The sequence below is a fragment of the Neltuma alba genome, unplaced genomic scaffold (assembly GCF_004799145.2).
Source record: "Neltuma alba isolate B1F8T4 unplaced genomic scaffold, ASM479914v2 tig00011582_pilon, whole genome shotgun sequence".
Taxonomy (NCBI): domain Eukaryota; kingdom Viridiplantae; phylum Streptophyta; class Magnoliopsida; order Fabales; family Fabaceae; genus Neltuma; species Neltuma alba.
Window position 1 is genome coordinate 30,670 of NW_021636235.1, and position 18,873 is coordinate 49,542.

General features: G+C 31.8%; 3 protein-coding genes across 3 annotated transcripts; 2 read left to right on the plus strand and 1 right to left on the minus strand.

The window, feature by feature from the left end:
* Nucleotides 1-872: 872 nt before the first annotated feature.
* On the minus strand, nucleotides 873-1,295 carry LOC114715273 (uncharacterized). Its single transcript, XM_028900070.1, has one exon. It carries the CDS (start codon nucleotides 1,293-1,295, stop codon nucleotides 873-875), a length of 423 nt encoding a protein of 140 aa, XP_028755903.1.
* Nucleotides 1,296-5,858: 4,563 nt separating this feature from the next.
* LOC114715274 (F-box/kelch-repeat protein At3g23880-like) lies at nucleotides 5,859-7,064 on the plus strand. The gene has a single exon (XM_028900071.1). It carries the CDS (start codon nucleotides 5,859-5,861, stop codon nucleotides 7,062-7,064), a length of 1,206 nt encoding a protein of 401 aa, XP_028755904.1.
* Nucleotides 7,065-13,383: 6,319 nt separating this feature from the next.
* LOC114715275 (F-box/kelch-repeat protein At3g23880-like) lies at nucleotides 13,384-14,589 on the plus strand. The gene has a single exon (XM_028900072.1). It carries the CDS (start codon nucleotides 13,384-13,386, stop codon nucleotides 14,587-14,589), a length of 1,206 nt encoding a protein of 401 aa, XP_028755905.1.
* Nucleotides 14,590-18,873: the final 4,284 nt, after the last annotated feature.

The following is an 18,873-nucleotide window of genomic DNA, read 5'->3' on the forward strand; positions in this document are numbered from 1 at the left end:
TTTTTTCCCCCTCAATAGGAGAATGAATGGTGAGATACAAATAACAAAAATTGCAGCAAGTGGTATCTTTACAAAGAAGAATATCTTCATTATTTTAAGACAGAAAATATCTAAAGAATGTATCACTAATCAAAATTTGACTGCGAGTCAAGGTTGTATGCAATACTAACTACATAAACTAGTGGCTTCAAAATTTGCTTCACTTGCTTTTCTTCCTTTTCATATAATATAAAATAAATAGTATATTACACAGACACCTAGTCCCACATAAACCACACACCAAAAACTAAATTATTACATATTCATATACGAAAGAAAACAGTAAAACCTGATATTATAGATAGCTGAACATCTGTGTTCATCATTATATATAACATCTCCAAAGGGTATCAGGGATTCCACTAAAAAGGAGTAGAAAAGTAAAGCTACAATGCAATAACTAAGATTTAGCATATAAGAACTTCCATTCTGCGAATTGACTGGTATAAGGCTTTCCACGTAATCGAAAATACCAAAAAAACAGCCATGGATAATTAACATCCCTAACTCACAACTCGCTTCTGGCTTCTGATTCTTCACTTGAAGTTCACTTACATTGCAGACAATGTCATCCCCCCAAAAGGTCACTGGATGTAAATAGAATCGATGGGTGCTGCTCCTGTATTTCTTAGTCTAAGTCCATCCCTCCTCTAATTCACCTCTACCCTCCTCCGTCACCCACAAATCAACAAAAGAAGACCCAGATGTTCCCATCACAGTGACACTAATAATAGCTAGTTTGTTGTCACACGCAGTAAACTTATCATTTGAATTATTATCTAAAGCAGGCGATGGAAACAAGGTGAACACTTCCCTTGCTATGTCAAAGGAAACTACCACAAAAATTTTGTCTTCCCCCACAGGTAGCTTTGATCCAGTCCAATACACAGCTCCATTAAAAGTTTTACAGTTTCCCCATAAAAAATTCCAGCTATTCGCTTCAAGTTGACCGGTTCTATTTCTTTCCATGACCCTGTGCTTAATGAGTACACTTCCACTCGATTCACCTCTGTATTAAACTGCGCAGCATAAGTTCTGACTATCTTATATTCCTTGATAACTGGACTAAAACCAAATCCTAAAGAGCAAATACCCTTAAAACCATCCATAGTTCTGCTTCTAGGAACATTTCTAACCTCTCTAGTTGCTGGATTACACAATAAAAGGGAAGAAGGAGACATAGCATACTTGTCTATTTCAACACAGAGAAAGCCATTGCTGGAGCCGCTGATTTTATCACACCACAAGTCATACATTCTCAGAAATTCAAGGACTTGCAACTTGCCGTTGAGCAAATATAGATGCATCCGATGTCTTCCTTGCAAAAGAAGACAAGATTTTTTATTACTTGAATGGTGGAGATGCTCTCCGATGAAGGATGGAGTCTTGATGAGATTTTTCCATTGTTTGGACGCGCATTGAAATAGCGATTTTACAGGAAGTCGTATGAGGATGTTTGTGATGATTTCTTGGGGAAGAAATGGGGTGTCGCCGCCCATCGGTGCTAGAGCTTCGCAACTTCCCTCGTTTACTTGGAGTAGTTCTCGTATGAATAACTCGTTTTTGTTTTATATTATTCCGACGTGTAAATTACATGAAAAAGTCTTATATTTAGGATGGGAAGCCTGTTATTTAGGCCAATATCTGTATATCAATAAATATTTTTTAGGGGAAATTTTTTTTTTAGCGCTTCAAGTTTAACTTAGTCTAACTTAATTTCTGAACTTTTGGCTCTCTTGAAAATCAGTCCTTAAACTTTGTTTATTTAATAATTTAATCCTTTCTGTACATAATTCTATCTAACTCATCAATTACTTATCCTAATGGTACTTGACTCATCAATTCGTGGCTTCCAGCTCAGCTACTACGTATGTGAAAGATTCATTTTCCTAATATTTAAACATCACATGCTAAATATTTTATATTTGGTTAAATAAATAAATTTATTCAAGTGGTATTCTTTCTAAATATTTAAATACTTACCATTTAACTTTTAGCTAACTGTTTATCATGAACCTAAAACAATAACGAAATTTCAACGTCAAATATCAAACATGACTGATTCAAATCCGATCATATGGTTTAGGGTATCTTTTCTGTTATACTGTGCTTTACAAATTTGATTTGGTAACTAACTTTAAATTAGTTAGAGACTATGATATACTTAAATTTAAAATTGATTTTAATTTTTTTTTGCACTTATTACATCTAACTAAAAAGATAATAACATAAAAATATATCTATATAATTATTGTGTTTTAAACTATTATACTCGACTAAGAGATTATGAATATCATAAATAAATTTCATATAATTTATTATCAGTAATCTATGATATTTTTTATATTAATTATTTGGATGTCTAATTTAATATCACTATAAGAATACATCTGCTATGATTTTCATTTTCTCCCATTATCTTCTCTAATCAAGTTTTATTTTGAGTATGATTTTATAATTCTGTTAGGGAAAAAGAATGAATGCGCATAGAAATATGTAATTTATAAACTTTTCGTGAAAATGTTTATTTAATCCCTTAAGGTATATTTCATTTTATTTCTTTAATTTTATTAATTTGTATGCTAGCAATTCAAATTTTAAGATTTAGTTAATTTTATGCACATAAAAATTAAATAAGTACTTACAGTTTAATTTTAAACTAATTTTTTTCTCGTTAACTTAAAAATAAATGATGAAATGTTTTTCTTTCAAATAATGAAATTTCAATATCAAATAGCATTCATGATTTATTCAAATATTTCTCTTATTTTTCTTTTATATCAAATAAATATTATTGACAGCAAGATTTTAAACACATGCCAGACATGGGCAATTGAATTATATCTCATTTTATTTTTAGAATTAGAATGAAAATCCTCGTGCGTTTTCTATGAAACAAATTTATGTTTTTTTTACGAAGTAAAATCACCTACTATTTCAACTAACAGCTTGATAATAAAATATCCTGTACTATCATATTATCTTAAAAATATGAAACGCACTCCTTGTTAATTTTCTTTTTCATTGATCTCCCACGGAAATGTCCACTGACTTTTTTTTGTTTTTTTGTAGATCCCGAGCAGCGATACTTCAATAGCATAGTAACCCAATTTCTTCATGTATCCACATATGACATTCATAGAACATTTTTGGTGACATTGTATCCATTGATCGTTGCACCAAGGTACATGGATGGCTCAAAAACGCATCCCTGTGTCGCCAAAAACACAAACGATACAATATATTACCTCTGATCCTTAATATAAGACCCTGTTTGACTTTTATTTTGATTCTAAATATAAGACCCAATCTATTTTATCTCTCATATTTATACATTTTTTTTCCTAAAATAGCCTTTTTAATAATGATAGTTCTAGTCAATACACTTAATTAACAAGGATATTTTAGGAAAAATAACACCCATTTAAGACAAATAACTAACTCAACTTCCTTAATCTCCTCAAATTAGTCAACTGGCTTTTATAATTAGAACCGAATGTAGTATAATGATAATTACTGTGAATAAGGAGAAAAAAAATTTATGTTAAGAATACATGACCTTGTCAAGTTAACTATTAAGGAAAACGAAGTAAATCTGATGTCGAGGAATTTTGGCAGCACAACGTTTCATTAAATCTTGCTTTACCAGGAAATATAAGATATTCATACAGATCTCCAACTGAGCAGAAGAAGTAACTACAAGAAAGGGGACGTCATACAATGATTCAATTGAACCTCTCAACTTGGTTTTGTGAGACAGTCCAAATTTCCATCCTGCAAAATAACTCATTGAACATATCAGAATAATGCTCTGGGATACCTGGCAAGTGTACAGAGAGGATCTTTCATGTGCTGATTTACCTACAGACCTTGTGTCTTCATCATCTATCCTAAGTTTCTGTCTTCTTTTCTTCTTTCAAGTTTTTTTTTTTTAAAACTTTCAATTCCAAGAAAAAAAGAACTCCAGAAAAATATGAGATAATCAACATACTCTAAATTTACAGAGTATGCAATGATAAAAGAAACTATACAAAAATGAAATACAAGAATCAACACAGACGAGGATGGGTTTTCATTTTAGACAAGTGTTCACGTGATAATGAGTAACCGTCAATATCATAAAATTTAAAATTTTGATATACTTTTTAGTTTGAGATCATTGTAGATCAGAAAGTAAAATTGAAAAATCAGTAAGTAAACAAATAATGCTCGTAGAAAACAAACACAGGAAGTGACAATGTCTCGAGCACATAAAAATCATTACATGGATGACTGAAAACTTCATGCCCAGATTCCAAAAACCAGATACTGTTCTGATACACCAATAATTCGAGGAGTAAATCCACTTGCCTAATAGAATAACTACTCAATTATGCATACATATTACCTGGACAAAAAGCACCAGATAAGCCCACACAAAACACCTAAATTAAATATCCATCTTTAGAAGAAAGACGAACAACCGGAACTTACAAGTGAAATAAAAAGCAAGAAACGTTTGGTACATAACATCTCAAGAGGACAGCAAGCCTTAGTACAAAATGATCTAGATTGCTGCCAACAATCTTAAGAATTAATAACGTCTCAATAGTTTTGGCATTCATCGGCAGCAGAGTCATCAAATAGGAAGACCTCTTAGCTTTGTTCTCTTTTGATTTGATAGTCCTATTCAAATTAGCTTTTTTTCTCTTATATGATAGAAAGTTTGGGTTAGGTCTCATGTTTGTTGTTTGTGGCCCATTTTAGAACATTAGCAGAGACCTCATAATAGAAAAATTAGCCAAACATGCTGCTCCTGGCCTCTTTCGCATGATTGAGATGAGAAGGGATGAGCCTTTAGTGCTTGTAGAGGCCAGCGATAACTTGAGTGTTGGGTTCCAACTCACATATCCTGAAGATCTTACAGTTATTTCCCTAACTGCTACTTATGTTCAAGCCCTTACAACTCCTAAAATCAGACTCAAAGTCCTGGCAAAGGAATATGAAGCTTTAATGAGTACAAAACATTGGTCCCATGCACGTTCATTCAACTGAAACTAAATATTTTGTTGGGTGTAAATGGGTTTATAGAGCGAAAGAAAATCAGGATGGAACAAGTAACAAGGCCAGATTACTGGTAAAAGGTTTCCATCAAACAGATTGTTGCCAGATTACTGACTCGTGTGGCTCCATTGATTTCGTTTGAAGCGGTTAGTCAATTTCACATTCACCCGATCTCCAAGACGGTTATTATCGTATCTTCCCATTCTCATATGTATTTTAAATTTTAAAGTAAAAAAAGCTTAAAAATCGTACAACTTACCTAGTTGACAAATAAATATACCATTATTTAAGATCATGCTTGAGTCCACAAATACAATCATGAAATTTGAATAAGAATGATGATTATTAAATATAATTCAATGAATGGCATTAATATTTAAATATTATTTTCGTTTATAATAATATTATTAAAAATAATTCAAAACTTTATGTGAACGCAAATTCTAAATAAAAAACATCGTATATTAAGTAAGAAATAAATGAAAATGAAGGGAATGCGAGGGTAGATACGACGCTGAAATTCAGCCGGGATCTTCTTCAACGCATATACTAATAATTATCTATTATTGCTTTTTTATGGCGGAAGTTTGGATGAAAATCAACTGATCGGCTGAGAATCCGTGGTTACAACTTACAACTTTGACACGAGCAAATAATGCTTTCATTTTAAATTTTATCGTTTTGCTGAAACACTCTTTCCGTTAAAGCCCAGTCCATATATACCTACTTTAACCTCAGTCCCACCATCAGAACTTTCAGAACTCTCCTTGTCCAACATGGGGAACACCATGAAAGTGATGGAAGACCACAACAACATACCCTTTATTCCCTGCGATGTCATATGTAACATTCTCAAAAGACTTCCGATGAAATCCCTAATTCGATTTCAATGCGTATGCAGAGATTGGAAAAATCTCATCGAGTCTTCGTCTTTTAACCTAGAACACCTCCTCCACACCAGTCGTCCAACCCTTTTGCTTCTCCTCAGATGCTACCACAGGGTTAGTTTGCGCATTGTGTTGGTGGATCATTCCACCATGCAGGTGCTTGAAATTCAAAAGCCACCTTTGATCGATCCCTCCATTAATTTTAGGATCGTGGGTTCCAGCAATGGCTTGGTCTGTGTTGAGGTCGGCATCGAGGATCGCTGCATGGTCCCTTCTCCTTTCAGCCCAAAGGAAAATGGTACAGTTTCCCCTTACTTTTTGTTATGGAATCCCCTGACTAGACAGTTTAGGGAGGTGCCCAGAACTATGAAGGGTTCTAATGGTTATTACGATGTCGGATTTGTTTTCAATCCCATTGATGATGATTTCAAGATAGTGACAACTTATGTAACTCAATTTCGTTTTGCCGTTAATCCCGTGGAAGTTTATTCATTAAACTCTGGGTCTTGGAAGGAAGTAGAATTTGAAAACTTTGAGGGCACAAATATTAGAAAAGGGGAAAAAGTCATTGTTAATGGTGTTATGTTTATGTTTGGTGGAAAGCAGAGGCCGGGTGATCATTCTAATACGGTGGTTTCGATTGACCTGACAAAGCAAGTGTGTATCTCGACGCCATTGCCTTTTTTAAAATATGAATATAAACGAATTAATAAAAGGCTTACTGTGTATGAGAACAAACTTGCTTTGGTTGTTGTTACTTTATCTTATATGATTCATTTGTGGGTGATGGAGGAGGATCCATGTGCATCAGGGGGAAGATGGATTTGGACTAAAAAATATACTGCTAGCACCCTTTGTGACCAGTTATGTACACTCGCGTTAAACCCAGTGACTATTTGGAAGAATGAGATTGTCTTCCGTCCTTTTCATTTGAATGTGGATGATGAAGAAAAGAAAAGGTTGTATCTGCTCGATCTCACTACTAACGAGATTAAGAGGTTTAAGATTAAATGTGGCCCCGGCCTTGTCCATGGTAATTTTGATCATGTGGAAAGTCTTGTATCAGTTGGCAACATCAACGATAGAGAACCTTAATCCTAGATTTTACTTTATTTAAACACTTGATGGAAATAAATTCCTAATAATTTCTCATTTTGTATCTATAGTTGTTGAGTCCTTTTGGCAAAATTGTGCACTATGATACTCCTCTGGTCCTAAATATAACACCTTTTCGTAATGTAATTTACACTAGAAAAGGATCTTATATTTAGAACCAAGGAGTATCAAGTATGGTTTAGTTTTCTTCTTAGTCGCTGGTGTATGGTTTATTTTGTATTTGCAATGTCAGGTAATATACTACATGTAGCAATGGTTTCATTATAATGAGATATATTGGAGTTAAGAAAAGTAAGTAAAGTAATTCCCAGTTTCTTGTCTTTCATTTCATTCCTAATCAGTTGTGTAGAAAGTAGTTTTCACATGAAAGTTGACGAGTCCAATGACACATTTCGTATATGAGATCAAATGCCTAGTTTGAAAATATGTGATCGTGTGAGTTTAAATTTTAGTTTTTCTCAAGTAAGCTCTCGTGGCGTGGATCGAAGTTTATATTATTCCTTGGCGAGACAATAAAAATATCCTTTGCCTCTATATAATTTATGATAAAGAGTAGTTTAAATATTATGACACTTTTATCATATATAAAAATTCTAGATCATGCTATGAGATGTAGCGTATCTGTTTTTGTAACCATACATTAATCTGTTAGACAAAAAGAAATCATATATCAATTTGAAGTTGGATTCTTATGAAAACTAGTACGGTACCCGCGCGATGCACGGATATAAATCAAGGTTCTTTTATATACGATAAAATGTTGAATAATCATAAAATAATTAGTTGAAGATCACATTTTTGCTTCAACTCATCATTTCAGCTTAATATATATAAAAAGTAAAGTATCTGTAAGTTTTCAAGGCATGCAAAATATATAGATTCATTATCAACATTTTATTGTTGAGTATTATACCCCCATATTTAAATAAAGCCCAGTATTTAACAACTTGACCTCTTTTAAGAATTTCATCATGCTAAAATCAATGCATACTCAATATCAACAAATTCAACATAGTTACTCCTAAATCAACCTTATTAATATTCTCCCAATAATAATCAAGTGAGAGAAGAACAGAAGGGATAACTAATAGTATTAAGCTACTCAAATTAGTTAATTAGGTTTCATATTAATGACTAGAAGAGTATTTATATACTTGAGGAGGATTCTGAAAACATCAATACAATAAATAATAAAAAGCCTATGTAATCAAGAAGCTAACCTTCAAATTTAACCCATCAGTACTGGGAAAAAAAACAAAAGAAGCATCTAGTTGATCAACTCAAAGAGAAAAGACTCACCTTTCTTAGTTAAAAAGTAGGCTGCAAACCCCTGTCATCTTCCTACATGTAAATCATGTTTTGTATGTTCATCCAAAACGTTGAGAAACTCAAATTAGAGGATGAGAAATTTTAGAAAGTTTTAAGCTGCAATACACTTTAGATGAAAGTTATGTGGCCCACATCTTAGAATACAAACAATACAATAGGCACAAGAATAATGAACAAAAGCAAAAGATTGAATGACTGAAACGCACATGTAATGAGGTTATGCTTTCTTGAAGTTCCAATATATATATGGCAGCTTTTCGCCCCCGACCATTTTGCAGATTATATGCCAAGGGTTCTGAAACTAAACCAAAATCATAAGCATGTTAAAGAAAAAGATTTTGCCGTATTCTCTATATTTCAGCATTCACACTCAAAATCAAAGAAAATCTAAACATTTGCTAAATAAAATAAAATCAAAATGAAAATATTAGGCTATTAGCATTAATGGCATTTTGATTCTTCCAAGGCTATATATGACTGATGTACTCCTCTGGTTCTATATATAAGGTGCTTCCAGCATATTTCATACCGACTAAGAAAAACCTTAAACTTCATTAACTCTCATTTAAAATTTAATGACTTTCCAACTTTATCCTTATTTAATATACATTATATCTCACATAAACAAAGTCAACACAATAATAAATGAGGAGTAAAATTATACATCCATACAAAAAATTTCTCTTAATGCCCTATAAATAGGACAAAAAATGCATTCTCTCTCTGCCCTATAAATAAGACCAGAGGAGTAAAATAAATAGTAAAATTTGACATATGGATGGTAAGATAAAGATGAAGGCAGGATTGTTGAAGAAGTGGTAGGGAGTTGAAATCTAAAACATAAATATTTGCAAACAGCAAAAATCATGATTCGATGAAGCATTATGAAAAAGAAATCTAATTAGAAAATATGAAATCGTGCACCCAAATAAATCGGGATGAATCAAGGAAGTTATATCATTTTCATATATTTGTAATTTAATATTTATTCTAGATCTTTATTTTAAGTCAAATGATACTTAACAATGAGTGAAGATCCCTACGCTCTAAGGTTGTGTTTTACTGATATATTTGGTCTATTAATAATCAATAAAAGATGCAATTATATGAAATTATTAGGGACTTCTTTCAGAAGATTGCCGATAAATATATAATAAAAAATTGCCACGTGGCTCCGGATTTTTTGAATATAGTTCTTCCTATAATTTATCAATTTATAAATCAATTTAAATATTAAGTGGCATAACCATGTTTTAGATTTCAAATACAAACTTTCAAATTGCATAATTTCAAAGAAAAAATTTCAAATTGAATACCCACGGTTATATAAAGTAATTTGAAAAAAATAAGAAATTCTGGGTTTGTTGGTCTCAGTTAATTTAGTTGTATACCCAAAAAGATAAATATATTCACCGGCTAAATATAAAATAATTTCAAATACAAACTTTCAAATTGCATAATTTCAAACAAAAACTTTCAAATTGAATACCTATGATTATATAAAGTAATTTGAAAAAAAGAAAAAGAAAATATGGGTTTGTTGGTTTCAGTTAATTTAGTTGTATACCCAAAAAGATAAATATACTCACCAGCTAAATATAAAATAATTTGAATAATCATTCATATCCTAAAAAAATCATGGCATGTTTACCGGTAAATTCTCTCCAGCAACAAACAAGAGGTGAAAACTGACATGTTTAAACTAAACACGCTCCCTCTAGGTACACACGTACAAGCGATAGGATACGAATCAGTTTTTAATATTTCTTAGATTAATGATGAATAAGCAATGGACTGTTACAAAAGCGGATATATCGGACTATTAGCAATATAGGTAAAAAAATGTGACCCCTTTTTTTAAAAAGAAAAAAGAAAAACATTCATGATTTATTCAAATATTTCTCTTATTTTTCTTTTATATCAAATAAATATTATTGACAGCAAGATTTTAAACACATGCCAGACATGGGCAATTGAATTATATCTCATTTTATTTTTAGAATTAGAATGAAAATCCTCGTGCGTTTTCTATGAAACAAATTTATGTTTTTTTTACGAAGTAAAATCACCTACTATCTCAACTAACAGCTTGATAATAAAATATCCTGTACTATCATATTATCTTAAAAATATGAAACGCACTCCTTGTTAATTTTCTTTTTCATTGATCTCCCACGGAAATGTCCACTGACTTTTTTTCTTCTTTTTTTTGTTTTTTTGTAGATCCCGAGCTGCGATACTTCAATAGCATAGTAACCCAATTTCTTCATGTATCCACATATGACATTCATAGAACATTTTTGCTGACATTGTATCCATTGATCGTTGCACCAAGGTACATGGATGGCTCAAAAACGCATCCCTGTGTCCCCAAAAACACAAACGATACAATATACTACCTCCAATCCTTAATATAAGATCCTGTTTGACTTTTATTTTGATCCTAAATATAAGAACCCAATCTATTTTATCTCTCATATTTATACATTTTTTTCTAAGATAACCCTTCTAAAAATGATAGTTCTAGTCAATACACTTGATTAGCAAGGATATTTAAGGAAAAATAGGACAAATAACTAACTCAACTTACTTCCTTAATCTCTTCAAATTAGTTAACTGGCTCTTATAATTAGGACCGGATGTAATATAATGATAATTACTGTGAATAGGGAGAAAACAAAATTTTATGTTAAGAATACATGACCTTGTCAAGTTAACTATTAAGGAAAACGAAGTAAATCCGATGTCGAGGAATTTTGGCAGCACAACGTTTCATTAAATCTTGCTTTACCAGGAAATATAAGATATTCATACAGATCTCCAACTGAGCAGAAGAAGTAACTACAAGAAAGGGGACGTCATACAATGATTCAATTGAACCTCTCAACTTGGTTTTGTGAGACAGTCCAAATTTCCATCCTGCAAAATAACTCATTGAACATATCAGAATAATGCTCTGGGATACCTGGCAAGTGTACAGAGAGGATCTTTCATGTGCTGATTTACCTACAGACCTTGTGTCTTGGTCATCTATCCTAAGTTTCTGTCTTCTTTTCTTCTTTCAATTTTTTTTTCAAAACTTTCAATTCCAAGAAAAAAAGAAGTCCAGAAAAATATAAGATAATCAACATACTCTAAATTTACAGAGTATGTAATGATAAAAGAAACTATACAAAAATGAAATACAAGAATCAACACAGACGATAGGATGGGTTTTCATTTCAGACAAGTGTTCACGTGATAATGAGTAACCGTCAATATCATAAAATTTAAAATTTTGATATACTTTTTAGTTTGAGATCATTGTAGATGATCAGAAAATAAAATTGAAAAATCAGTAAGTAAACAAATAATGCTCATAGAAAACAAACACAGGAAGTGACAATGTCTCGAGCACATAAAAATCATTACATGGATGACTGAAAACTTCATGCCCAGATTCCAAAAACCAGATACTGTTCTGATACACCAATAATTCGAGGAGTAAATCCACTTGCCTAATAGAATAACTACTCAATTATGCATACATATTACCTGGACAAAAAGCACCAGATAAGCCACACACAAAACACCTAAATTAAATATCCATCTTTAGAAGAAAGACGAACAACCGGAACTTACAAGTGAAATAAAAAGCAAGAAACGTTTGGTACATAACATCTCAAGAGGACAGCAAGCCTTGGTACAAAATGATCTAGATTGCTGCCAACAATCTTAAGAATTAATAACGTATCAATAGTTTTGGCATTCATCGGCAGCAGAGTCATCAAATAGGAAGACCTCTTAGCTTTGTTCTCTTTTGATTTGATAGTCCTATTCAAATTAGCTTTTTTTCTCTTATATGATAGAAAGTTTGGGTTAGGTCTCATGTTTGTTGTTTGTGGCCCATTTTAGAACATTAGCAGAGACCTCATAATAGAAAAATTAGCCAAACATGCTGCTCCTGGCCTCTTTCGCATGATTGAGATGAGAAGGGATGAGCCTTTAGTGCTTGTAGAGGCCAGCGATAACTTGAGTGTTGGGTTCCAACTCACATATCCTGAAGATCTTACAGTTATTTCCCTAACTGCTACTTATGTTCAAGCCCTTACAACTCCTAAAATCAGACTCAAAGTCCTGGCAAAGGAATATGAAGCTTTAATGAGTACAAAACATTGGTCCCATGCACGTTCATTCAACTGAAACTAAATATTTTGTTGGGTGTAAATGGGTTTATAGAGCGAAAGAAAATCAGGATGGAACAAGTAACAAGGCCAGATTACTGGTAAAAGGTTTCCATCAAACAGATTGTTGCCAGATTACTGACTCGTGTGGCTCCATTGATTTCGTTTGAAGCGGTTAGTCAATTTCACATTCACCCGATCTCCAAGACGGTTATTATCGTATCTTCCCATTCTCATATGTATTTTAAATTTTAAAGTAAAAAAAGCTTAAAAATCGTACAACTTACCTAGTTGACAAATAAATCTCCCATTATTTAAGATCATGCTTGAGTCCACAAATACAATCATGAAATTTGAATAAGAATGATGATTATTAAATATAATTCAATGAATGGCATTAATATTTAAATATTATTTTCGTTTATAATAATATTATTAAGAATAATTCAAAACTTTATGTGGACGCAAATTCTAAATAAAAAACATCGTATATTAAGTAAGAAATAAATGAAAATGAAGGGAATGCGAGGGTAGATACGACGCTGAAATTCAGCCGGGATCTTCTTCAACGCATATACTAATAATTATCTATTATTGCTTTTTTATGGCGGAAGTTTGGATGAAAATCAACTGATCGGCTGAGAATCCGTGGTTACAACTTACAACTTTGACACAAGAGCAAATAATGCTTTCATTTTAAATTTTATTGTTTTGCTGAAACACTCTTTCCGTTAAAGCCCAGTCCATATATACCTACTTTAACCTCAGTCCCACCATCAGAACTTTCAGAACTCTCCTTGTCCAACATGGGGAACACCATGAAAGTGATGGAAGACCACAACAACATACCCTTTATTCCCTGCGATGTCATATGTAACATTCTCAAAAGACTTCCGATGAAATCCCTAATTCGATTTCAATGCGTATGCAGAGATTGGAAAAATCTCATCGAGTCTTCGTCTTTTAACCTAGAACACCTCCTCCACACCAGTCGTCCAACCCTTTTGCTTCTCCTCAGATGCTACCACAGGGTTAGTTTGCGCATTGTGTTGGTGGATCATTCCACCATGCAGGTGCTTGAAATTCAAAAGCCACCTTTGATCGATCCCTCCATTAATTTTAGGATCGTGGGTTCCAGCAATGGCTTGGTCTGTGTTGAGGTCGGCATCGAGGATCGCTGCATGGTCCCTTCTCCTTTCAGCCCAAAGGAAAATGGTACAGTTTCCCCTTACTTTTTGTTATGGAATCCCCTGACTAGACAGTTTAGGGAGGTGCCCAGAACTATGAAGGGTTCTAATGGTTATTACGATGTCGGATTTGTTTTCAATCCCATTGATGATGATTTCAAGATAGTGACAACTTATGTAACTCAATTTCGTTTTGCCGTTAATCCCGTGGAAGTTTATTCATTAAACTCTGGGTCTTGGAAGGAAGTAGAATTTGAAAACTTTGAGGGCACAAATATTAGAAAAGGGGAAAAAGTCATTGTTAATGGTGTTATGTTTATGTTTGGTGGAAAGCAGAGGCCGGGTGATCATTCTAATACGGTGGTTTCGATTGACCTGACAAAGCAAGTGTGTATCTCGACGCCATTGCCTTTTTTAAAATATGAATATAAACGAATTAATAAAAGGCTTACTGTGTATGAGAACAAACTTGCTTTGGTTGTTGTTACTTTATCTTATATGATTCATTTGTGGGTGATGGAGGAGGATCCATGTGCATCAGGGGGAAGATGGATTTGGACTAAAAAATATACTGCTAGCACCCTTTGTGACCAGTTATGTACACTCGCGTTAAACCCAGTGACTATTTGGAAGAATGAGATTGTCTTCCGTCCTTTTCATTTGAATGTGGATGATGAAGAAAAGAAAAGGTTGTATCTGCTCGATCTCACTACTAACGAGATTAAGAGGTTTAAGATTAAATGTGGCCCCGGCCTTGTCCATGGTAATTTTGATCATGTGGAAAGTCTTGTATCAGTTGGCAACATCAACGATAGAGAACCTTAATCCTAGATTTTACTTTATTTAAACACTTGATGGAAATAAATTCCTAATAATTTCTCATTTTGTATCTATAGTTGTTGAGTCCTTTTGGCAAAATTGTGCACTATGATACTCCTCTGGTCCTAAATATAACACCTTTTCGTAATGTAATTTACACTAGAAAAGGATCTTATATTTAGAACCAAGGAGTATCAAGTATGGTTTAGTTTTCTTCTTAGTCGCTGGTGTATGGTTTATTTTGTATTTGCAATGTCAGGTAATATACTACATGTAGCAATGGTTTCATTATAATGAGATATATTGGAGTTAAGAAAAGTAAGTAAAGTAATTCCCAGTTTCTTGTCTTTCATTTCATTCCTAATCAGTTGTGTAGAAAGTAGTTTTCACATGAAAGTTGACGAGTCCAATGACACATTTCGTATATGAGATCAAATGCCTAGTTTGAAAATATGTGATCGTGTGAGTTTAAATTTTAGTTTTTCTCAAGTAAGCTCTCGTGGCGTGGATCGAAGTTTATATTATTCCTTGGCGAGACAATAAAAATATCCTTTGCCTCTATATAATTTATGATAAAGAGTAGTTTAAATATTATGACACTTTTATCATATATAAAAATTCTAGATCATGCTATGAGATGTAGCGTATCTGTTTTTGTAACCATACATTAATCTGTTAGACAAAAAGAAATCATATATCAATTTGAAGTTGGATTCTTATGAAAACTAGTACGGTACCCGCGCGATGCACGGATATAAATCAAGGTTCTTTTATATACGATAAAATGTTGAATAATCATAAAATAATTAGTTGAAGATCACATTTTTGCTTCAACTCATCATTTCAGCTTAATATATATAAAAAGTAAAGTATCTGTAAGTTTTCAAGGCATGCAAAATATATAGATTCATTATCAACATTTTATTGTTGAGTATTATACCCCCATATTTAAATAAAGCCCAGTATTTAACAACTTGACCTCTTTTAAGAATTTCATCATGCTAAAATCAATGCATACTCAATATCAACAAATTCAACATAGTTACTCCTAAATCAACCTTATTAATATTCTCCCAATAATAATCAAGTGAGAGAAGAACAGAAGGGATAACTAATAGTATTAAGCTACTCAAATTAGTTAATTAGGTTTCATATTAATGACTAGAAGAGTATTTATATACTTGAGGAGGATTCTGAAAACATCAATACAATAAATAATAAAAAGCCTATGTAATCAAGAAGCTAACCTTCAAATTTAACCCATCAGTACTGGGAAAAAAAACAAAAGAAGCATCTAGTTGATCAACTCAAAGAGAAAAGACTCACCTTTCTTAGTTAAAAAGTAGGCTGCAAACCCCTGTCATCTTCCTACATGTAAATCATGTTTTGTATGTTCATCCAAAACGTTGAGAAACTCAAATTAGAGGATGAGAAATTTTAGAAAGTTTTAAGCTGCAATACACTTTAGATGAAAGTTATGTGGCCCACATCTTAGAATACAAACAATACAATAGGCACAAGAATAATGAACAAAAGCAAAAGATTGAATGACTGAAACGCACATGTAATGAGGTTATGCTTTCTTGAAGTTCCAATATATATATGGCAGCTTTTCGCCCCCGACCATTTTGCAGATTATATGCCAAGGGTTCTGAAACTAAACCAAAATCATAAGCATGTTAAAGAAAAAGATTTTGCCGTATTCTCTATATTTCAGCATTCACACTCAAAATCAAAGAAAATCTAAACATTTGCTAAATAAAATAAAATCAAAATGAAAATATTAGGCTATTAGCATTAATGGCATTTTGATTCTTCCAAGGCTATATATGACTGATGTACTCCTCTGGTTCTATATATAAGGTGCTTCCAGCATATTTCACACTGACTAAGAAAAACCTTAAACTTCATTAACTCTCATTTAAAATTTAATGACTTTCCAACTTTATCCTTATTTAATATACATTATACCTCACATAAACAAAGTCAACACAATAATAAATGAGGAGTAAAATTGTACATCCATATAAAAAATTTCTCTCAATGCCCTATAAATAGGACAAAAAATGCATTCTCTCTCTGTCCTATAAATAAGACCAGAGGAGTAAAATAAATAGTAAAATTTGACATATGGATGGTAAGATAAAGATGAAGGCAGGATTGTTGAAGAAGTGGTAGGGAGTTGAAATCTAAAACATAAATATTTGCAAACAGCAAAAATCATGATTCGATGAAGCATTATGAAAAAGAAATCTAATTAGAAAATATGAAATCGTGCACCCAAATAAATCGGGATGAATCAAGGAAGTTATATCATTTTCATATATTTGTAATTTAATATTTATTCTAGATCTTTATTTTAAGTCAAATGATACTTAACAATGAGTGAAGATCCCTACGCTCTAAGGTTGTGTTTTACTGATATATTTGGTCTATTAATAATCAATAAAAGATACAATTATATGAAATTATTAGGGATTTCTTTCAGAAGATTACCGATAAATATATAATAAAAAATTGCCACGTGGCTCCGGATTTTGTGAATATAGTTCTTCCTATAATTTATCAATTTATAAATCAATTTAAATATTAAGTGGCATAACCATGTTTTAGATTTCAAATACAAACTTTCAAATTGCATAATTTCAAAGAAAAAATTTCAAATTGAATACCCACGGTTATATAAAGTAATTTGAAAAAAATAAGAAATTCTGGGTTTGTTGGTCTCAGTTAATTTAGTTGTATACCCAAAGAGATAAATATATTCACCGGCTAAATATAAAATAATTTCAAATACAAACTTTCAAATTGCATAATTTCAAACAAAAACTTTCGAATTGAATACCTATGATTATATAAAGTAATTTGAAAAAAAGAAGAAGAAAATATGGGTTTGTTGGTTTCAGTTAATTTAGTTGTATACCCAAAAAGATAAATATACTCACCAGCTAAATATAAAATAATTTGAATAATCATTCATATCCTAAAAAAATCATGGCATGTTTACCGGTAAATTCTCTCCAGCAACAAACAAGAGGTGAAAACTGACATGTTTAAACTAAACACGCTCCCTCTAGGTACACACGTACAAGCGATAGGATCCGAATCAGTTTTTAATATTTCTTAGATTAATGATGAATAAGCAATGGACTGTTACAAAAGCGGATATATCGGACTATTAGCAATATAGGTAAAAAATGTGACCCCTTTTTTTAAAAAGAAACAAGAAAAACATTTATCTACTCATAGGTGATGTCACATGTCGTGCTGCCAGCAACTCCTGTCTTGTACTCTACTTTTATATATTAACTAGTACAATACCTGTGCAATGCACGAGTTTGAATCAGTATTTCTTCATACATTATAAAAAATTCAATGACTATGTAGTGATTAGTTAAATTAGTTAAATTCATATGTATGCTTCTGTCACTCAAAAAAAAATTGATATATATGGTCAAGATATAAGACTATAAAAAGTTTCTTTGTAAGTAATACTGAAAGTTCTTTTTTGTGATGTTTCTATCCTTCAAGATCATTATTTTCAAAATATTTAGTGTCGTTGCTCTTAAATGTTCTATATGCTCTTCTAACATGTTTTGCTAATATAATCACAATTAACCATACATCATTACAAAGACAAATTGACTTCACTTATAATATTGTTATGTATAAACATGATTGAAGCACTTAATTTTATTGGAAGACCAAGTATCCACTTCTATATATATAAATAATTATTTAAATTTTTTATTTTTTCCAATTTGAGATTTAAAATACACCCGTATAATTTAATTTGACAACTACCATCAACAATGTAAACTATAAATCATTATTAGATGGGACGTGTGTTCATTCTTTCTTAGTTATAGCTTCCTATTCTAAATATAAGATCCCATATGTATGTTAAAATAAAAATGAGATCATAAAATAGTTATTTGATTTTTATGTTTTTCTTAATTTAAAATTTAAAATATTTATTCAAGATTTTTATTCCGAATCTAAAATGTAAAATAAATATTAAATATTTTAGTGTAAATATAATAATGAATCTTAAGTATTAAAAATTTGAAGAAACAACACTGTATACAAGTCCTTTTAAATTCTGTTAAAAATGAAAATAATGATGTTCTTAAGGGCATAATCTTATATATTTTATTTTTCGGCTTGAACTCAATATTACATACTTCAATTTTTTTAAATAAAAATACGATTACATATTAATAAGGTGCAATACGATAAAGTCCTCTACTTTTTTATGTCAATGACATAGACGTTCCACTCAAAATCACT

Coding starts and splice junctions, on each gene's coding strand:
- LOC114715273 (XM_028900070.1), bottom strand. CDS start 1,295: ATGTATGACTTGTGGTGTGATAAAATCAGCGGCTCCAGCAATGGCTTT.
- LOC114715274 (XM_028900071.1), top strand. CDS start 5,859: ATGGGGAACACCATGAAAGTGATGGAAGACCACAACAACATACCCTTT.
- LOC114715275 (XM_028900072.1), top strand. CDS start 13,384: ATGGGGAACACCATGAAAGTGATGGAAGACCACAACAACATACCCTTT.